The following is a 23,256-nucleotide window of genomic DNA, read 5'->3' as shown; positions in this document are numbered from 1 at the left end:
ACTTCTCTTTGATTATATGTAGGAGGAATATTGTATTTTTTTTGTCTCATTTCCTTATGGACACTTTAACCATACCCAAATCAACCATATTCTAATCCCATCCATTTCCTTCTTTTATATTGTTTACTAAGTATCTCAAACTACTTAGTATGAAGCACCAACGCATAGGCCTATTAGCTCAGTTGGTTAGAGCGTCGTGCTAATAACGCGAAGGTCGCAGGTTCGAGACCTGCATGGGCCAGGTTTTCCTTTTTGTATCTTTTCAGGTAATGCGAAATTGGCTCATACATTATGTTTCAGAATTTGTACCTTCTACTATTCGATAGCATCGCTTCCTCTATTTTTCCAATTCTTCTGCTGTATTATAACCTGTCACCCTTTTTAGATTTATTTCCACCAATTTCTACTTTTAAAAATATCAATTTATGATTATTAAATAATTTATCATACCCTAATAATTTTTTTTTTGTAGGATATATAAATGGGCATTTTGCCAAAATGCTTGTTCAGAATTTATGTAAAAGTATATATTTTTAAATGGAGTTTGATTTTTAAGTATTTTTAAAATACATATAACATAAATAGGTGTGTAAATAAAATTATATTAAAATAATAAAAGCTATGAGAATCCATTTAATTGCATAGTTCATTATATTTTTCAATTTTCTTTGATGCAAGTAGAATTTATAACTTTAATTAATTTTTGCTTATGATTTTTTTTTTCCAATTCAAATTCTTTCAAGTGTTAAATGATGACTACAGTAACCATACATATTTGATACTTTAATAATTTCTTATACAACAAATTTTGATCTTCATAAAAATATTAAGGAACATAAAACTATTGTTGAAAATATGTCATAATTTTCTAACATGAATTTGACTTTTCATGCATAATTTTTTGTTCAGTTACACATTTTTTTGCAAACTAATATATCATTGACATATTTACTTCACTGTTTTATAATTTTACCCTTTTTTTATTAGTTACGGAATACACAGCTATAAGTTATGGCTCAACATATTTAATTGCAGATGAACAACATTTCTTTTTAAATTTAGTGTCGATGTCATTTTGAAAAATATAAAAGAATGGTGTTTTTAACTTCTGAAAAATACTGGTAAAATAATATTATTTTTAAAGTATTTTGCTTGCACAACATCCCTATAATCGGTACTAAAAAGTGCTGTATACTACTAGAGAGAGGAAATTAGATTAGAGATCATTGTGGAGTAGAACCATTGGTGGGTTGGTGGTCAACAATGGCATCTGCAGGATCATCATCTTGAATCCCATCATCCTCATCATCCAAGTATGCTTGAGAGCTAACAACTTGTCCCATCAAGTCTTTATGCTTTAGATTGCCTGACAAATTTCAAGTTGGGGATCAGAAATAGCACAAGAATCTCTACACTTAGAAGTTGTAGCACAGCATATACTCGTTGAAACGAAATTCAATGATTCAAATATGTTTACCCATCCAGAACGAGCATCCACTTGGTGTTGTGTAAAGAAGAGCCTTGACATGAAATAAAAATCGTTCCAAAGATCTTTTTGTGGCAGGAATTTTGCGAGTTATAGCTGTTTGTTTTGAGCCCTTCAATGAAGCAGCAATTTTTGTTAAGAAGTCCTTGATGCTGCATAGACGGAAAAGGAATATGGATTTAAAGAGCTGACCTTTGCTTCCGAACATAGTGTCTGTATGGTTCTTGTTGCTTTCTGAAGCTCTTTAATCTAAGTCGATTAAGGAAACTCATTAGAACAAATATTCAATGACCGTTACGGTAAATAAATCTATTCCAACAGTCTCACCATTTGAAGTATGAGGTCCTTGTGCACCGAAAACTGGATCTGCAAGAAATCAAAAACTGGAGAGAAAAAGAACCGTTTCAGCAATTCAAGAAAATTATTTGATAGTGATTATTAGAACAACCTCCCTTGAGATTTGACATGGCACTAACGAAAAAGAATGCCGCTATCAAGAGCATCTTGACAGAAGAGTTAAATCATGATGCAAACATGAGCTAGCCTCACGAATAGTTCAAACAACTGAACAAAAATATCATCTTTACACAATTTCATGTTCACGTTTGATGTAAAACAATGCAATTCCGCAGATTGTACTTGGAAATGATTTGAATCCCCAATGTTATTCCCAATTCTTTATACTGCAAAATCCTATGTTAACAACTCCTCTCTCGAGCTTGAAATCTTGGTCGCGTTTTGGTTAAAAAATCTGAGAAATTCATCATAAATGTTTAGAGTGTTTCTACATGGTTATTTGTTTCACAGGTTGGTATGCATTTTAACATAAATTAGTAAATACATATGGGTGTTTTCAAGTTTAAGTTTAGTTTATCATAGCTTTGTGAGGCATATATACTGGTGTGACTATTATTTGGTCCGGAAGAGGAAACAGTTTAGGTGCTACCTCTTGTTTTTGTTTAGTTACATAATTTCAACTTTGGTATTAGATCACTTGTGCCTTCATATTGATGAGTCAATTCTGAATACCTTTACCACATCATCACCGGCCAATAAGACAAGAAAAAAGCAGTAGAAAAACAGATCCAGAAGCAAAATGCGGATGAAGAGAAATGTGCAAGAGATGGTTGGCCTAACATTCCAAAGCACAGAATGACATGCCACACAGGCAGATAATGGCTTCATCAATGGATGAGCATTAAATGGAACATACTGATTTCTATTTATCCATTGTTTGGATGATATCCAAAGACAAATTAAATATACCTCTAAGGAAGGAATCAATGAACTTTCCGCCGTACTTGACAGCCATTGCATGAATTGTCACCTAGTCCACCAAACTAAAATGTCAACACTTCATTTACTTTACACTTCAAAAATGTTAAAACAAAGAGAAAGGAAAAACCACCTTGTCATTATTCCTGCACATGTTAATTAGGAATACAACCACGTTTACAGACTGCAAAATTTTGTTCAGGAGCCTCCATACAGTTTCCACTTTAGCTCCACCTCTTGGCTTCTCCATAAGAGAAATTTCCTTAACCTAAGCAGGAAACACAAACTACAGGTAATTTCCAAGTTACACAAAATGAGTTACCAAGTCCTTTTATTGATGGATACACATATAACCAACTTACCAAATTGTTGAGTGCAGAAATGTTCTCTTCATGCTGCACAAGAATGAGTTACTATCAACATCTCCATTACAAAATATAAGTTCTCAGCCAATAAACTAATAGGTTTCTAGCTCACCATTACTCGATACCAGACAGTCATTGTTGCAGGGCATAGGGTAGGAAAAGTCCGATAATTATCATCCTCTGTTGAAGTTTCAGCGGAATATACCTAATACAAATTAAAGAGGCGTGATGTGGGGCCTATACAGCCATTTGGATCTAATTGAAACGGCTGTCCCATGCTTTAAGAAAAATGTCATAGAAGAGTATGAATAAGCTAACTGTCACCTTATTCATGAATCTTAAAGAAGGTTAAAGAGCTTGAGAAGCCGACATGTGTTAAAGGCTGGCACATATACATAGGTTTATGTATGTTATTGTGCAGTCAACTCTACAAAAATTTTCCAGGAAATTAGTGCACCTGAGGTAAAACAGAGCATGCAAGCTCATTTAGTGAATCCAATGTTGACGGGCAATTTCCCAAGTAAATACGCAGTATTTTCTGAACCATTTCCCCCTGTAATGATGAGAAGAATAGTTTTTATTTCACCTTTTGATATAGTGGGAATGCAATGACTTCTATCAACCAAATCCATCATTTATGAAATATAAGATACTAAACTCACTTTAATTTTCAAACTACTGTCAACATCATCCTTATCACACTTGTGCATCAAAAGCTTTTGAGCATAAGCCCCCAGCTTATTACAGAGAAAAGGAATGATTTCCTTGCTAAATCCAGCGCAAGTATCCTTTCCATTTTCACATGGAGATCTATTCAGGAACACACGGATGGATGTAACCATGACCTCTAAAGTCAGCAAGACTTCTGAAGCCAGTGTAAATGAGAAGTTTGTGGCTGCCAAAAAGAATAATCAAGCATTCAAACTCAAAAATTTGTCTGCTTGAATTATCCAAAAGTTAGAAATGGAAAAACATACCCACGTCAAAGACACCTCCTAGGAAAATGTAAGCACCAGAATACAAATAGTCCATATTCCCCGGTGAAGGAATCAGCCGCATTTCTTGGAAAAAGCAACCAGACATCTCCAATGGCTGGAAGGCCTGGAGAAGGTCTGATAGAATAGTTTTTTCCTTCAGAAGATCAGGCAGATTGAGCATCTATATCGGAAACAGAGTAGAAGAGCACAACAATGATCAATACTTGGAAAGACTAATACAGGTATTAGCTGCAGACAAATAGCACCAAGGAACAAATACGAAGAGATCTAACAAAAGTGGATATGAGTAAGTGTGGATCACCTTGCCAAAGCAAAGAAGTGTCTCTTTAAAAATTGCAGTAGAAGTGAGAGCTGGAGATGCAGAAATACTTGTGTTGATAATCTCTGGATTTGCAGCCAAATTAGACTGATATATCCAGTGTTCTTGACAAGTTTCAGCACCTACAGCCAAGTTATGTCAGCCAAGATAAGAAAACCACAGATTCCGCCTCTTACCGAATAAGTTCGTCTCACTAACCTTCTGAAAGAATGCGTACTGCACGATCAAAGTTTTTCCGAAGATATGGAAACAAAGGCCGTAACTTCCTTAAGAAGTCATTTACTTTCATCCCCATAAATCCTGCTGGAACATTTGAGCCTCTTGCTAAATTTTGTTTTCTTGTGGGGCTTAAGTGGTCCAGCTTTTTGTGAAGATCGCGCAGGAGATACAGATAAATAGGTAACTGGTAGAAAACCAAAAGTTAAATGTAGACCTATGCAAGACAGGTTTTTATCTGAGCATTTACATACAGATTAAACATTCATATTCTGCAGGTTGGGCTCTTTATGCAAGTTAACCAGTTCAGTGAGTGCTTCTGTATGAATACAGATAAGGAGAGAGAGAGAGAGAGAGAGACCTCAGCAGATGGGTCCGCACAACAAGAACCTTGATTATTCTGCGTACAAAAGGAAAGGGGGGAAATATTAGAAGAATAGATATCCTGTTGATGACAAACTGCCAATGCCAAGCATCAAAGTAATTTCTGTACACATGGATAGAAAATATCTTACATTCCATTCAGTAGTATGGAACTTTTGCATGCACTAATATCATCCTTTATTTTAGGAAAAATGACTGTTAAGCTATAATCAACTGGCACTTCGAAAAATCATTTTAGAAATTAAAGAAAAAAGAAAAGTTTCTGACCCAGCAGTGACACGCTGATAGCATGTCCGTCATGTTTTTGAAATAGCAAAGTTTAATATATTTTATAAATTGAATTTAAGTTCATGCTATCTCATTTTCTCTTTACATTTCCTTTTCTTTAAAGTTTACTCTTTTTATCATAATATACAAATCATATTCACATGCGTCCAATACTATAACCCAAATGAACACGTATCTTGGCTGTCTATTTTTCTTTAGATCATTGACCAATTACATACATGTATTTATATATGTATGTGTGGGTGCGTCGTCCATACACTTATATTTTTTGTACATGAAATTTATAGGACAGCCATGCCCAAGCCATGTTGTGTAATAATGTTTAAAAAAAAAACATACGTTACGATGTCCAATGTCATATCATGTTTATGCATTATAACTGCTACGGGAAACTCAAAGCAAAGAGTCAAAGTTGGGCAAATGTTTTTTCCATTGAGTGAAAATAAAAGGGACCTAATGTAATATTTACTTAAAAGTTGGGTTTTAAAATAAGACCACAAAAAAAAGGAAAACAAGATAAAACAAATCTCAACACAAAATTACAGGGACTCTGACTTTGTCAATAACAGACATAGTGCAGGACTGGCAAAGAAATGCCCCAATATATGTTCAAACTACAGAAAACCCTGGAGCTGGCAACAAATGGCAAAGGAATTTCATTTAGGGAAACTTGCCGGAACCCAGGGTTTTAAATTGGTACCAGCCAACAGATGAGAAAAGGAAAACACTAACTTAACTTTGAGAGAATAATACAGTGACTGATTTTGAGCAAACCAACATTCAACAACCCACCTATCTGAAATCGAACAAACCAACATTAATACAACAGCAAGTATTAACTGCCATTCAGCTCCTCTGGTCCTTTTATAGTGTACATTTTCTTGACTAGATCTTTTTGTAAAGACTTTTATTGAGTGAGTTATCACCAATTATAATTATCCTACTCTAATTATTTGCCACTGACAGATGTAAAGCATTTCACAAGTGTTAGGCATTCATGTTTTTTTTATCTTATCCTTCACTAATAAAAGTGCATTTGACTAGAAGAGTTGCTGTCCCGCTTTTCCTTCTGTTTCCTGTTTCTCTTCTTTTGCCATCAGCTGGTCATTGTGAGATATTTGACTGTAGCATAAAATGGTAAGAACTATGAATTCTTTATACCTGTGTTTTTATCCACAGCTTTTTATGAATTGCGAAGCATCAGACCTGATCACCGAGTATGGTTTAATTTTGGCATGTTACAAGCACACAAGTCATTGAAGGCTCACCAAGTATTCTAGACATCCTTAACCATTGAAGTAATGATAGCAAAGCGTTATATCTGATCTCCGAAGAGGGTTAAATTAGTTTTCTTACAAGCACACAAGTCTTTAGAAGCTTCAGAAAGTATTTTCAAGCTTTAACTTGAAGTAAATATGGACATAATCTGAAGGCACAAATCTTTGAGGTAGTTCAATGATTGAAAGGAACTGGAGCAAGAAACTTCAGACTAACCAGCCAGCTGGCATATTGTCTAAGTCTAGCATTACAAGCTTGCGATCTGGAAGGGGTTAGGAATGAAATAAGTGACTTAAGAAAAGAGGAAGAAGGAATTAATCTATCAAAGCTGTTACATCTCGTAGCAACACTCATGCATTTGCTTGTTGAGAATTTCAAACAATAGTCTATAAAGTTTGACTTCTCCTGGGAGCAACTCAGGTGGCTCTTTTGAGCAGCGGCCACCATATAAATCTTTACTTCTAGTGTTACTCTTAGAAGTTAATGCTGCTAACTTATCAAAAAAAATTTGTTTACAAGATGAACTGAGTAAGTATATAAGTTGACAAGGATGTAAGATAAGATTTTCTTTCCCACATGACATGCTATTTATGTCATGCAATTCTAGAGTCCCTAGTAAAGAAAAAACGTAACACCTATATCAAGGGAGATCCCACCTTTGGTTCTTTTCAGCTTCCTAATGATGCAAACAGATGAATTTTTTATTTGCAAACAATCAAAAAGCAATACTCTTTCAATTTGATTGACTCCATACACACTTCGTAAGATACTTAAATACAACCAAATACTTCGAATATGTATGCATAAGAGTAACTGCAAAGCAAGATATAAACGTACCTTTAAACATGCAAGTATGGAGAGGCAATCAACTAGAAGAGGCCTGAACTTGCTCCTTTGTGCTTCTAAACACTTTGCAGGTGCAGAAGTTTCAATAGTTTGTGGTACATCAGAGTTATCAAGATGATATCCTGCTGATTCAGATTGTATGGCCCTTGAGGATACAGTAGACAAATCATCTCTGGAAGCTTCTTGGCTGGGTATAGCGCCTGCCTTTTTCCAAATGTCAACTATTGTTGGCTGCCGGAGTTTTTCCTCAATATTTGTATTAGCTGATGGTGATATGAACTTTTGTCTTTTTCTCTTTTTCTTTTGCAATATACTTTCAATTGCTTTAGGATGCTGACTCATCTTTTCCAGATCTCCCATACAATCTAGCTCAATAATTCGTGACTGCTCCAAATGTGGATATAGCTCAGGGAGAATTACCGGATGTTGTTTGAGACAATTGTCCAATAAACACTCAACAAATCTGCATCATTGAGATATAGTTAAACATTGCAATACATGCTGTCAACAACAATACCACTGCATAAGGTAAATAGCAAAATCAACGTTGATTCATTGTACTAAAGTTCATAAGTAATCTAGACTATATACAAATAAGAGGTCGCATCCTAGTCAGCCTGATTACAGTAACAAATATTGTACACAGCCTAGAATGCATTTGGCATTCAGCCGACAATTCTACCATCATTCCTATTCCAGCTTTTGGATCCGTGGGTTTCAAGTGAGAAAGGCATCGATAGAGAGACAGGTTTCCTCCAACATAGCCAGTACGTACAGCTAACCAGTAACAATTAAGTGGTGATTTCTGCGGTCTAGCAATTTCCTCACTACACTCCACTTCTATTGGAAAAATATGTTGACAAGATATATTTTTTACCTCTCTCTAAGATGGCTTCTTCTCCTAATTTATTGCCTCAACTTCGATCCAAAGATCATGACCGATTATTCTTATGCCTTAGAGTAAAACTAACCAATAGAACAACAGTAGCGTACCAGCAAACGGGTGCTTCGACATATTATTCAACTCAGGAGACCATTAATCAACTAGACCAAATGATTGGTTTAGGTTGACAAATAGGAACTAATTCATGCCTTATAAATTAGTCGTAATATTCTCCAACAAACTGCTGAGGATGGCGTGTTACAAACTAGCTACCATGAAAAAGTTCTTGTCACATCCAATCCATTGCCCATCACCCACTCCAAAAGTTATGGCCCATCTAATAGATGACAGATACATCACAAAGGACTGATATCATGTGTAAGAAACCAGATCAAAATCCTACTGTTGCCAACTTAGTGAGAACTGGCCAAGTAGGCCAACATGCTAAAGCCAATCTTCACAAGCAGGAAGCACTTGGTCTCATAAATTAGCCATACACTATTCTCCAACAACCAATGTGGACGGCTAGTAATAATTTGAACTAGACACAGCATAATAAGTTGTGAGATTCAAATTGTTATTGTTGTCCACTAAAGATCAATAATGAAAAGTGATTGTACCAGAAAAACAAGAAACAGATTTTCTGGTTAATAAAAGTCATGGAAAAGAAAAAAAAATGCATTCAGAATAAAACATACTTTAGGCAATATGCAAACCCCAATTATAAAAAATGTAATGCAACAACGAAAAGTATTCTTGTTCAAGCATTTTAGTTGAGCTAGGCTGCAGCTTGGAATGTTGGGTTTGATAATCCACGTAGAGTGCAGATAAGCATTCCAATGGTCAACTCAAATACTTTAAAATACCACAAAAATGACTCATTAGCGACTATGTTAACAATGTTCAGGAACAGTTATCATCACCTCCTTCATAGCGGTTTCCACATAAAAGCTTACATCTGACTGACTACATAATGCAAAAAGCAAATTCTTACATGTTATAAAAATAACATCTCATACAAAACCAAATTAGGGATGTAAAATACTTCAAGTCATGCTGAGATTTTGGGAAGCTTGATCATTTTTCCTGTGTAGCTTTAGACAGAGCTCTAGTTTGCTTGCTGATTTCTTCTTTTTCTTTAGGCAGATTTCATATAAATCACCCTGAACAGAGGCAGAGAGAAAATTCTTGATGATTATACATTATTTTGAAGATAATTAACAAGCCAAATTTTCTACCAGGCTCAAGTTCTGAGCGGTCCTATATGTGTTCGAGCATGGCTGATTACGTCAGACGTCAAGCTCTCTCTCCTTCCATACTACCCAGACTTAAGCTGAGGCCGACAAGCTTTAATTTACTTCACTATCTAGAAGTTCCAAAATACAACAATATAACCTCTATTTGCTCTTTCCATGATGAATCTTTTAAGCAGAGTAATCAAGGCCAAGAACGTCCTACCAAAGGCTGCAGAGCTTGTCCATTATTACATAGCTAGATGTGGAGTAATCTGCAATTTTTTGGAAGAGTTCAAGCGAGGATTATATATCGAACAGACACACATGTTCAGTATTGCGGTTTGGTTGTGAAAAAATACAAGGATTAAGCAATGTCATACCAAATTCGAGCAAGTGACATTATTATGGAGACAGATCTAACAAAAAGGAGTTACAAGAGTCAGTTATTGTTCTATAACAATAGAGTAGCGAAATACAGCTCTAAAAATAGTATGAGAAAACAAAGATTACTATAATCTCCACAAAGCATAATTCATGCTGCAATTCCTTGAATGTAATTTTATATAACAAAATTCTGGTTAAATTTTTCATGGAATCTGCTTTTAAAAGGTTTGAGTACATACACGAGGTTCCTCAAGCGCTTTAATAGCTTAAATATTATGTCTCCCTTTGTTGCTTGGCTTATGGTGTCTGATCCCTCGACAACTTGAGTGGAGAAGGCATTTAGCTGTACGGTATGAAATTAGCAAGAAACTCAGTCCAACTTAAAATAGATATACATGTCAGGCACAACAAAGCTAATGGATCAATTTACCAGCTCCCGCATCCAGTTAGCAGCGTAATGAAGAGAGAGAATGGCAATCTGCTTTTGCTTCACCGTCAAAAATTGCCAGGAGTGTTGAGAGAACAGCTGCCACGGACAAGATAAACAAAAGTCAGCATATCAAGGGTTACATGGACACAGAGAACAGCAATGGCAAATACATAGATATGACGCAGTTGGGATATTTTAGAAAGAGATATTCACACTATAAAGGTAGTTAAGCAATTTGCTACTAAAAAAGTTTGTATGTCCTACAGAGCAAGAGATTGTTTATAAAGTTGACATACGGCAATATTCAAACCTATAGTCCAAATAGAGGATGATTAAGCTAAAAGACATCAAAGGAACAGACCCCATTCAGTTATCAGTCTTACTCATCAGATCCATAGATCCAAATGGCCCCTTGGTTGATTACTGTATCTTTATAACCTTAGCTCAGAAACCTTTCCATATGAGTAGCATCATGTTTTCAATGTGGGCTACTTTATGAGATTCTGGTAGATCTTCAGAATCTCTTTAGAGCATTTCAAGAAGCTCCACAGCATTTCAAGGCATTTATGTTAAGATCATAATTGTAGACGCTGACAGCCACTTTTAAGACTCCTGATGCATTTATTCAATTTCAGCCATGCTTATGGTGCCACTGTAACTGGAGTTCGTAATCTTCTTAATTTCTTCATATTGTCACTAGATAAAAAAAAATGTCTCGCAGGAGTCAACAAAATGAAAAAAAGTAGCATGTTATTGGATGGTCTGCAATAGTTGCACTAGAGCATGATGGTACAATGGCCTAAACTCATGCACCACGTCACCAATCACCTGCGGCTGTTGAAGTAATTCAGGAAATGAGGATAACAAAATGTTGTTATAGAGCAACTTCTAAAGCTTTCAAGGAATTGCCAAGATGAAGCATCAGAAAAGGTATCCCACTTTATGAGGCCACAGACAAATTAAAAATATATATACCAGCTTTTGCTCATCAAAAAAGGTCTAATAGCATCAGATTTCACCCAACCTTGGAGGAAGGGAGGTGAATAGGGCAACCAAGAAGCGCATCGATGCCTCCCAAAGATCCTTGGTTGGTCAATCTCTCAACCTGAATTGGCATGAAAGAATCATATTTATCCTTCAATTTAATCTAACTGTTCAGATTAGATTGTGCACTTACTACAGAAAGTAAAACAAACTTTATGGGCAGAACTTGCAATGCTGAAGAGGATCTGCAAGAAAAGGGAATTATAAAGTTCAGGCCTGTCTATTTAAGACTCTACAAGATCAAAGGAACAAAGACTTCAACAGAAGTTTGTCTAATGAACTGGCAACCTATGAACAACTTTAAGTGATTATTATGGGATGGATGTTTGTAAAAATATTACGTCAATGATTTTGACAAGTCTATAATAGTAGAAAGCAGACGTTCTGTCTGATATGGACAATTAATTATCCACAAGCACAAAGATGATGAGGGAAGGGAAGAGGAGGGGTGAGAGAACCCCTCATCACATCCAATCTCCTATCTCTCTAATATGGAAGAGTTGGACAAGGATTTGTTCAATGCAAACAAAGAGAAGGGATTATTCCATTTGTTCTAAAAGACAAAAACTTAATTGTAAGTCCACATATATTACTACTTTAAGGGAGGATTGTCAGCCTTTGCCTCTCTGTGTTTGCTAATTACTCTTTATCACAGAGGCCAAACTTAATCATCTTTCCCACGATCAGCTAGGCAAACTGTAGGAGAGGAGAGAGGGTGTAGAAACACGACTTAACAAGCAATAGTGCAGGTTTACCACAGTACAGTGATGATTCAAGCTCCAGTCATCAAAGCACCAGCATGTTTCCATGAATTATAATACCCAAGCGACGCACTATACCTAAGGCATGGCATTACACACAAACTACCAAACATTGTACATATAATCCACTTTCCTGAGGGCCTTAGTTTATTAAGAACCTTTGACCTCTTCAAGTTTTAACTGAATCCTTATATAACAAGACCCCCAGAGCACCACTTGGCGTAAATCATCTTTACACCCACACTTACCTGAAAGCCAACTTCATTTTTCAGCTTCCTTGTATTTTTTCTCTCCTTAATTATTAACTTATAACATTTGCTAATTCCCAACTTCATTTTTTATCTTAGTGTTACTTCTTGCTCTTGATTGTTACTCATCCTGATGCATGAGCACCTATCCGAGGTGAGGCCATGTCTTTTATATGCTGCAATATGATTACAGTCAAATATATATCCTTTGTGCAAAGAGCAAGCTCAGGTGCATATATTTCTTTAATAACGAATGCGACAAGCAAAAAACCACTCTAGATAAAAGAAAAACAAAATCCAGAACATAAAAGAATAGGGGAAAATGCAAGTAACCCCTCTGTGATATTGTAAATTAGCAAATTACCCCCTATCAAAAAACAAATAGCAATTGACCTCCCTGTATTTTTCAAAATACAGTAATTTACCCCCCTGTGTTTTTTAAAGTGAAACAATTACCTCGTTAAACAAGGAGGTAAATTGCTTCATTTTAAAAAGTACCAAGGATGTATATTGCTATTTTTTATCATAGAGGTTCATTTGTAATATCACAGAAGGTATTAAACCCACAATATACAACTGGGATAGATAATAACACGAGAAGAACAAAGTAGAAAAAGAATAAAAGAGAAAGTTGCACTCCCATGAGTTGAATTGCTTGAACTTAAAAACCACAAATGGCCTCAAGAATTAGGACACATCATTTAACCAGTTTTAACTATTGTCTCGAAGTTCCCAAATAATGAAACTAATTTCGAATTACATCATATATTTATATTCAATTTCCCTAGGCATGGCATTCCCCCTAATTTGGTTCACATTAAATATTGCTTCCATCGGTATCTAATGCAACTTAACCTTTTATCGAGCTCATTTGAACAACTTTCTTCCACTTTAAAATAAGGAAAAAACTCCAGAAGAATGCCTCATCACATCAATCTAATATAAAGATACCTTGGACTCTTTCTTAGAATCAAATATGTATATATAAACTTCCTAAGAATATTATGTATTGCAACATTTACTTCCACTTGCTCTGATACTAAAAGCAAAAATTTTGTAGAACATTCAAATGGAAACAGTTTTTTCATATAATTGCAGCCATAACAGTATAAGAGTTGAGGGATCAAAGTATTTCAAAAGAAGTAGTTTCTCAACATTTTTACAACCGCTCTGAGAATTCTCCATTTATGTGTTGAGCGTTTGGTGTTCAGTCAAAACCTAATTGAAGCTAGAGCCTAATATGGAAAATGTTGAAGTCACCAAAAAAATTACATTCCCTTCCAATTTTACCCCTCATTTAGCATTCCCAATAGTAATATTTTTATACTTGTGAGGGGTAAATATAATATATATAAAATCAAAAGGATGTAATTATAATAGAATTATTCTCAAAGTAGTCATTTATGAATGAAAAACTCGTTATTTATTCTGTACATCTTTTACTTCCTATATATGTGGTGAGGTGTGCACCATTGTTGCATCTATTTCTTGAAGCACTGGATGAAGTACTTGAACAAGACATTGTTAGTTAAACAAAACACTTTTAGAAATAGATGAACAATGATATTGACCTCACCCCATCTACAATATATAAAAAAAGCACCAAAGGTAACTAATTTTTCATTCACTACTTTGCATCCGATGGCTATAATTGAGGAACAATATTTTATTATAGTTAAATCTTTTTACTTTTTATATATTACATTTACCCCTTGATAAATATAAAAATATTACTAAGACAATGTTGAATTAGGGGTTATTGGAACTTTATGTAATTTTTTCACTCAAACATCAGCATTCATCCAAATCCTAACAGAAAAATGTTAGTTATAAACATAGAATTTTTGGAGAGGGTGTAAGCATAATTTCGAAACTTTTGGGGGGAAAGTGTGCTTTTTAGAGGGGGTGTAAGCACTCGCAAATCAAGTGTGCAACATCTAATAGTAATACTTTATGTGATTTGATTCAAGCAAATGAATCTTTTTAAAGTTACTTAATGGTATGCTGTCCGATCCTTTGAATGGCACATCAAGACATAACTACATGAAAATTTCAGCTCTTGGAGGTTTTAGCATGTTTGTTACCTACGATTCTCAAAAATTACATTCCATTGATGGGCTTAAATATGATAAATTTTCACTCTCATGTTGCTAATGTAAATCTACTTAAGCAATATTATTTTCAGCTAACTAGGCTCCACAAAACATCATGCGTATCTATAGACACATGCTAGTGGAACAAGTTCATAGCCATACAAGAGAAAATCATGTATGTACCAATATTGTTGAACTAGACTGCCCGATCAAATAATTTGAAGCACAAAAAACCATCAAACTTTGGACATTTTGAGCCTGCATGAAGAAACCTTTATTTACTCATAGCTCGATATCATTATTAGAAAAATGACCAATCAGAAGAGACAAGCATAATTTTGTTCGATAATTATATACCCTTTCCACAACCCTTTCGAGGAAGTGATACACACAGAAGCAGAAACTGTAAACATGATTTGTAGCTTAGCATCTCAGACAAAATTTTTGGATTTGAGAATAGGATAAAGCAAACAGTTTTTAGGAATAGTCTGTTTCCATAGTTTTCCCACCTGATAAATAGAACAAGAGAGAGGATAAACTTTGAAAGATAAGCGACATAACTTTGAGTGATATTATTTCATTGCAACACATTAGGACGAGCACAAGTCTTTCTACATAGGATCCCTGTTACGGGTACGTCACTTTGATGATAAACTAATGGGTTTGACCAAAATACTGCATACACTTACCAACATTTCCACAATAATTAAATTATAGCAATCAAGATCTGATCAACAAAGTCAACCACTAAAAAAACTTAAACAGACCAGAGAAATACAATCAGGACAGGCCAATAGTGGTAAAGTGAATTGGGCCTTCCATCAGTGTAACTAGAGAGAAGTAACTCCAAAACATCCACAAGAGTTCTCAAGAAGTCCAAAGACATAGGAGAAGTTCTTCGAAGTGTCAAACTATTACCTTCAAACCTTCCACCTACCCCCCCAATCAATACCTTCTTTTGCCAGTTCAAACAAACAGCCATAAAATCCAAAACTTTTTCCAAGTCTTCCTGTCTTTTTGACTTCTTTCCATTTTCTTAAGATAGGTGCAAAAAGCTTCAATCCCAATGAAATGTCATCAACTTTCTCTAGTGTTTTTCAATTCTATTTGTAGATGAGCATTTTGAACAAATTAAATAAATTAATATTTATTGAATGATTACCAAATTCTAAAAGTTTAAATGTTAGTGGAGAAACATTTTACGTAACGGTATCTAGAGTTTCCTTGAAATGCAGTAAGATTCTTATCAAGGGGTCTAGCATGCGGAACTCTTCTACAAAGGGATGGGGAAACCTTGAAACTAGGACAAATACCCATTAGTATGCCCACAAAAATTTTAATAACCACCTCATTTAGAATCTTAAATTGTTAGAGGTGATAAATAATATCCAATGTCTTCAAACATTTTCTAAAGGAGTTTCAACGAAAGTTATTAGGATATATTAGTGAAAAATGAAGAGTACATTACCTAGATGACGGAGAAACAAGAGGCAAAATATTTAAGCATATAGGAGATATATCACCATCAAGATTCATCCACAATTTTCCTGCAACAAGAAATACGAATATTCCAATATGGTATTAATATAACTAAATAACATTTAGATCATAACTTAGCATTTTTCAACTATCTAATAGATATCTCTAACCTTCTAATCCATAAGACAAATCTTGACCAATTAAATTCCCATTATCAAGGTCTGATAAATATATTGACTCGAACTCTCCTACTTGTTTGCTGACCCTGCAACATAAAGCAATAATAAATCTTATTAATGCAACATGGACAATAACAATGAAGCTATCTTCCAGGCTTAAGTTCTAGTTGAAACTAAAGAAGAGCTTTCGGATGAGATTATTTCAAATCAGAACAGTTGAAGTGCTACCAAATGTCACACCAAATGAATTTCCTCTAGCAGTATCACTGGAATAGGATAAGCATCTGAATTCCTCAGTGCCTTCTCTTCTATCTTTTATATCCTTCATTTCCAGTTATCCACAAGTCTGTGTGTGAACTTCCCAATTTGATCTTCAAGAAAACGCATATGTTTGTTGGTTTGAATTATTTTCCAACTTCAGGAAATCTGAACATGTCTTGCACAACTTTGCCTTTTCAGATTCATAATCGCCTTGGCCATCCCTTCCTCCCTATCTTGTGAAGGATGGTCTTTAGTCTGAGTAAGTTTTAATGTCTTAAGAGGAATGATTCATGTCAGTTTGAAAAAATAAAATAATGAAAAAGGAAAAAGAAGGTAAAGGTTTGTCAAGATCCAGGTTGCAATGGTGGGAAAGTTCTAGGTCAGAAAAGAAAAGGTCAATCAGTGTGGAGTTGTGTGATGTGATGTGGCAGTTAATAATGCAGCTCATGCTAGAAGTGCAGTACTGAATGCGACAAGAGTAAATAGAGGGAAAAAACCTGACCCTGTTGAAGCTTATAACCTAGTTTCTTTAACACCTTCCAATCAAAGTCCCATCTAGATAAACAGAGGAACACAAGGGGCATCCGTTTGTAGCTATCATAGTAGCAGATGATGGTGACACGAATAAGTCATAAAAGTGGTCAATTCTGCTAACAGGTATGGTAATAGAAAATTTGGTAGTTCCAGCAGGCTATAAACATTCCGGTCCTTCTACACTATCAAAAGGTTTTGGCCACTCACTTTGGTCAGCATGTGTACAGCCAAACTGCAATACCTCCACAATAGTAAAAGGTAGGAACCTATGGATTTTGATGGTATCTGATATAAGAGGGTACTTGGTGAAGCAATTAAGAAACAGAAATGGATGATTCTTTTCAAGTCCGCATAAAAAAGATGGCATCTGGATGTGCACAATTCGTCTGAGAAAATGTATTCAAATTTATTTGGTTTGAAGGCAAAGGTCAGCTATTTACAACGGTGCTAAGCCCACAGAAATACCAATGTACTGACATTTTCCTTGTTGATGGTTTGATCTGAAACTCAAAACAGCAGATGTGCTGTTACCACAGGTGCAGCAGCAAGCTGCATCTTTGAAACTGGATGCGTCGTTATGTCTGATTTCACTATCTCGAAGCCCTTAAGTTACATATACCACTACTGAGAGAGACTCCACATCAAGATAGGCACCTTTAATGTCAGATTGAGGCTCGGTTAGGTCAATCTAAGAGTAAGTTCCTCTCACAGAATAAGTCTCTGCTTTCACAACATCGGAGGAACAGAAATCCGTGGAATAATGTAATAGTCTAATGTCTATTAATTAAGATCAGTTAACAATTTAAATGAGATGACTCAACTCATCAAAACCTAATGCCACAACTCAGAGCATGGGAGAACAGAAGGGAAGAGCATGTCTACCTCAGGTTTCATCAGTTCCGGAGAATCTATAGAGTCATTTCCATAGAAGACAGACAGATGGGGACTTCAAGGTGATGCCAACTGCTGTTATTCCAGGATAATCTTAAATTTATTAAAGAAACTTGTACCACAAAGAGGTCCAATAGAAGAAGAACCATGGTTTCAGTAATTGAAGCACTGTCTGTTGTTCCTCTACTAAATCCATTGTCTTAATTTAATATACTTATAATGCGCGATTATACTTAACCCACCATTATAGTGGCAGCTTAAGAAACAAAAGAGAAAACATGAAAAACTAACCCAAACTAAGTGCAAAAGAAGTATTAATATATTTAATTATAACTTGGGTTCAAAAACACAGCCTCTAAAATGCCACGCACCATTCAATAATACTTGGGTGAAGTGTTTTGCTTCGCAAAGTTGAAATCAGTTCTTCATAAAACAAGATCAATGGTAAAGGAAGCTGTTTGCAAGAGTCCAAAGATACTTTCAAGAGCTCCACAGCTTCCTCGTAATTTGACCTCTGCAAAGAATTTATCAGGATGTTATGCCATATATCAGAATGTTTTCAACATACCAAAATATTTGAAGAGGAATGGATAAAATCAATCAGAAATAACAGAACTAAAAACACAGAAAAGATAGATGGAGATAGCCGATGCTTAACACTAAACTAAAGCCCCATTTACTTTGATGTATAACCCTGTATAAGAAAATTAGTATAGGTTAATACAGAGTTTACTTTATTGTATGGGGGCCTGGTATAAAACTAAAACCATATACTAATTATTGTTGCACCTAAATAACTAATACCACCTTGCGAGGTGTATAAAATTAGTCTCAATGTTGCACCAAATGAGAATGACCATTGTACCCTTGAAATTTGACTGAATAATAATAAGAAAAATAATAATAATAATAATAATAATAATAGTAATAACAACAACAACAACAATAATAATAATAATGATGATAATAAAATAATAATAACAACAACAACAACAATAATAATAATAATAACAGTAATAAAATAACAATAACAATAATTATATTTTATTGTCTATTAAATTTTGTAAACAAAAGCTCAAAAGTAATTTTCCTATTAAAAGCATGTGGATACTTCGAAGTATGCACTTGAAGAATTTATCCTGTTTCGATAATACATATAAGTAAACACGTGACTAATTATACAGGAGTTTTTTACCATTCATTTAATGAATGATAGTCCTATAATTCATTTAATACAATCTTCGAAGTAAATAGGACCTAGGGGAACAATCTGTCCCATGCTACATGAAGAGCTGCCCATGCAAGTATTCCAGTAATTAACAAATTAAAGTATGCAACTTATTATATTTTTCTTTTTACTTGGAGAAAATGTACAAAATGATGACACTTTTCAAAGAACCCATCACAGAGAAATTAAGAAATAATACGAAAGCAGAACATGCAAGAAAGATATTTAAAATGGTAGGTTTTTTAAGCTTAACAGCATACTACAAAACAATATGCAGAAAGCTTCAAATCTTCTATAGCTAAACAAAGTAAAAGCAGGCAACTTTATGAGGAAATATCTTGATAAAACTAAAAGATTTCTTAACAGAGTAAAAGCAGACGAGCATTATCAAAGATATTTTTGTTTTTCTTCTCATCAACTTGCTCAAACACCCGAACCATGTTATGGAAATGGGATTAAAATTACCCCAATCCCTTGAGTATATCCTATGCTTAGAAACAGAAATTTACAAGGTAAGAGGCATACTACCTGTGATAAAGGTGGAAGGGAATTGTTATTTGTATCTGCAATGTGGGAAACTATCTTAAATGTTCCAATTAGGCCCATCTTCTTGTACATCAGATCAGAGTTATTGATCTGTAAAATTGGAGAAGTATTTGAGGCAACTCATAATGAATAAAAATACAAACAAAACAGATTCATGTCTAAAATATCATAATCAACACAGAGAATCAAAGGAGGATAATGTTACTAATTTGCCTGTTTTCTCAAAATCATTAGAAGTTCATTTGCGATGGAAAATCCACAAGGTTGTGAGCTAGATTGAGCAGAAACTGCAAGACGGATGAAAACTTCATACACCTACAACATGAAACGTGTTGATTAAAGAATCGACCAACAAGAAGGATTAACTCATCCTGTAAGCAAAAAGCGTAATAAAATTATGAAAGCAACCTTGTGGAGGCTCTCAATGCTAAATCTCTCCAAATAATCCAAGATGCCTGTAAACAGGAAGAAAAGTGGCTCAAGAAATGACATAAATAGTTCGGGCAAATCATATATGTTTGAATTCTGATAAACGAGAGAAGGTTGAGCCACCAGTTATGTGAGAAGAAAGTGAAATCATCTCCTGGGACTTCTTGGAGGACAGATTAACCATGGCATCTAAAGCAGCAGTTACTTCATAGCAGATGCCAGAGCCCACATGAGTTAGTAATGCTCCTAAAACCTTCAGAACACTGCCAGTAATTAGGTCTCTGAACATGAAGACAACCTTATGCTTTCAGACAATATATTTAAATAGCCAATGATGTTGTCGAGAAGACAACTCACTTCTTGTCTTGAATAAGCATCAGAAAATTCTTCAAAAAGACATGTATACATGTGGATGCCAAATTCCTGAGCTCTTTGTTCTTTGCAAGCCAACAAGTATGCAGATAATGACAGAAATGTGGGAAGATAATCCTAGTTTATATCAACAAAAAAAACAGAGTAAACTTGCATTGAGTGGCATAATTGAAGAAACACCAAAATCTCCAACATAAATTGTTTAGAAGAGCTCCATTACCTTCGGCAAATCTTTAATACCGTGAATGCAATTCTCAAACATATGATCTTGAATACAACCTTCAAGAATTTTTTTCTTGAATAATTTTTCGACACTCTTTTGTAAAGATTCGCAGCTCATGAATACGAGTGCAAGCAGCCATATGTCGATCACTTTATGATCACGGGGTTCCTCCAAGCTTTTGAGTTCTTTTAGTAACTCCAGGCAAAGCATCTAAATAGAACAAGACATCAACACAAGCAGTTCAATTACACACACGTTACATATATATAACATACGCAGTTCAATACACACGCACATTATATATAATATATATATTTTTATGCACTTTTGAGGAAGAAAAATGGAAACTACACAAATGTGATATCAAACCAACATTTTTGAAACGCAAACTAGATCTCAGGGCATCAAGAATTGAAGCTTCTGTATTGTCTATAACAGATTTTCCTTTCAGTTTATTATGCTGCGAGGTTCGTGCTTGAGATGCTCCAAAAAATTTCAGCTGTTCACGTATCTGTGAGATTATTCGTCTTGCATTTGATTCCTTCGCAGAAAGGAGCAGGAATCTAAGAAGGTAGGGCATGTGCCCGATTTCAATTGTCCTTATGCAGGATAAAGCAATCATAATAACCTACATAGGATTTTAAGAATAAAAAGAAGTAAGAAAAGAACCACCACAAACAGCAAGATTTTAGAAAATAAGGAAGAAACTTGCTGTAACCACAGTTACCAGCACATATCCAGCTACAATAATATAACCACCTGGTCTTGCAACAGATCATCCAAATTGAGGTTGGAAAATGAATCAAGCACAGGAACAATAATGGAAGAGTCCTCTTGGAGCATCTGCTCAAGTGAATTGAATAGAGATTTATTATTATGGTCTCCTATCATCTCAGCCAACGATCCTATGATCTCTTTCTTCAAATGATGGGGGGAAATAGATAAGATTTGTAGCAATTTCTCAGCAAAGGCCTCAGAATCTACAAGGAAGTCAAGCCATCGGAATTGGTTCAGTATGAGCCTTGCTATATCCTCATCAAAGGGCATCGAGGATGAGAGTCCACAACCACCATCAAGAGGCTCCATGTCAAAGTATTCAGGAAGTTTCTCTAGTAACATGTCCAGGAGGTCTTGCTGGATGGATTTAACCAATAACAGTAGTTGAACCAGGCTCTGCCTTTGTACTGAGCCAAAGCCATCATGATCACAAGGTAACAGGATCCTGTATTTACGAAAGCTACAAAGTGATCTACTTGTGAAAATAAGAGCAGAAAAAAATGGAACTAAGAACATATAATAGGATGTTGAAAGAAAATGTTCGAAAACTACAAACAACTTAAGGTTACAAATCAAGTGGTGAAAAAAACTACGAGTCCTACTGAACTTCACTACAATTTTATAGTTTCAGTTAACACTAAAAATCAAAAGACAATCAATTGAATAAATGGGGTGAGGGTCGCTAACCGGCGCAAATTACTGGTGGAAGAAATATAGTGGGAGAAGCCCTTCAGAAACTGGGACCGGAGGGAGGAATCTACGGCGAGCACCCCGTCAAGACGTTGGCGGAAATTATAGATATTGGAGGGTAGGGACGGCGGCCCGGCGGCGTTGATTAATGTGCACCCCGCGTCCGCCAATACTGATACCATTTTTTCAAGTGGAGTTGGGCTTGGAGAAAGCGTCGCCTCTCCGGCTTCCGGTGAAACATTAGAAGAAGCTGGTTCACATTGAGCGGCGGCCGCTCCGTTGGCAGTGAGATTGTTGGGCTGAGCGAATGGAGGAACGAAGGGGTTGTTGGATTTAGCAGGCCTTCTTCGGGACAGCATTGTGTGATTCTGACTTTTCTGAGGGGGATTTGGGGGTTGATGGAGGAGTGAGTATACAGACTGAGACTACAGTGGTCTGTATTGGTTTTGGAGGGAAAGAGGCGCCACAAATATTTGCAATGGTTTCAACTTTCATGTGTTCTGAAATGGAATTTTCTTTTGTTTTTTTTTTTTTCTTTTTATCCTCGTGCTATTAACACGCTCGCACCATCGTTTAAAAACGACATAGCGATATAAGTAAATAAGTGTGTTTAAAATAAACGGTATGTTTGAATTTATTTTTTGAGATAATTTAAAATATTTTAAAATAAATGGTGTAGGTTCGATGTTAGTATTTGAGAGACAAATTTCTCTGTTCATTGTCAAATCATATTTCTTTTATATATTTTTTATATATAAATATTGTGTGTTTAATGTCGTAATTTTTTTAGACAAAAATTATTGTTTATTGTCAAATCATCTCTTTTATATTATATATATATATAAATATGTATTCTTTTAAAATCGTTGTTCATAACATTATTCTTTTAAAATCCCCATACAATTCAAAATATTTTTAAAATCTTTCACATGAAACTAGCCTTATGTTTGGATTTGTGTTTTAAATGTCTTGTTTTGTGTTTTGAAGATAGAGAAAAAAAATCAGAGATAAGTAAGTGTGTGTTGAAAAAAGATGATATGTTTGGATTTGGGGTAATTAAAATATTTTAAAATAAGTGGTGTATGTTTGATGTTGGTATTTGAGAGACAAAAAA

The 23,256-nt window shown here is 35.1% G+C and overlaps 1 protein-coding gene and 1 non-coding gene across 2 annotated transcripts; one reads left to right on the top strand and one right to left on the bottom strand.

Moving 5' to 3' along the window:
- Nucleotides 1–167: 167 nt before the first annotated feature.
- TRNAI-AAU (transfer RNA isoleucine (anticodon AAU)) lies at nt 168–241 on the top strand. Its single transcript has one exon. It is a non-coding gene; the product is annotated as a tRNA-Ile (tRNA).
- Nucleotides 242–1,098: 857 nt separating this feature from the next.
- LOC105168892 (fanconi anemia group D2 protein) lies at nt 1,099–22,574 on the bottom strand. Its single transcript, XM_020695662.2, has 31 exons — nt 22,140–22,574; nt 21,435–21,897; nt 21,049–21,303; nt 20,673–20,885; nt 20,438–20,569; nt 20,204–20,333; nt 20,060–20,106; nt 19,865–19,966; nt 19,634–19,741; nt 18,249–18,391; nt 16,183–16,277; nt 16,002–16,080; nt 11,565–11,616; nt 11,412–11,492; nt 10,388–10,483; nt 10,197–10,300; nt 7,447–7,918; nt 5,021–5,059; nt 4,642–4,846; nt 4,426–4,565; nt 4,104–4,284; nt 3,789–4,021; nt 3,584–3,679; nt 3,239–3,331; nt 3,124–3,156; nt 2,895–3,029; nt 2,753–2,813; nt 1,814–1,869; nt 1,679–1,735; nt 1,478–1,598; nt 1,099–1,366 (listed from the first exon to the last, which is right to left on the bottom strand). Exons 1-31 carry the CDS (start codon nt 22,499–22,501, stop codon nt 1,224–1,226), a joined length of 4,527 nt encoding a protein of 1,508 aa, XP_020551321.1. The 5' UTR covers nt 22,502–22,574; the 3' UTR covers nt 1,099–1,223.
- Nucleotides 22,575–23,256: the final 682 nt, after the last annotated feature.

Source organism: Sesamum indicum, linkage group LG8 (assembly GCF_026168435.1).
Source record: "Sesamum indicum cultivar Baizhima isolate 11 linkage group LG8, ASM2616843v1, whole genome shotgun sequence".
NCBI classification, from domain to species: domain Eukaryota; kingdom Viridiplantae; phylum Streptophyta; class Magnoliopsida; order Lamiales; family Pedaliaceae; genus Sesamum; species Sesamum indicum.
This window is presented reverse-complemented; position numbering and strand designations above follow the sequence as displayed.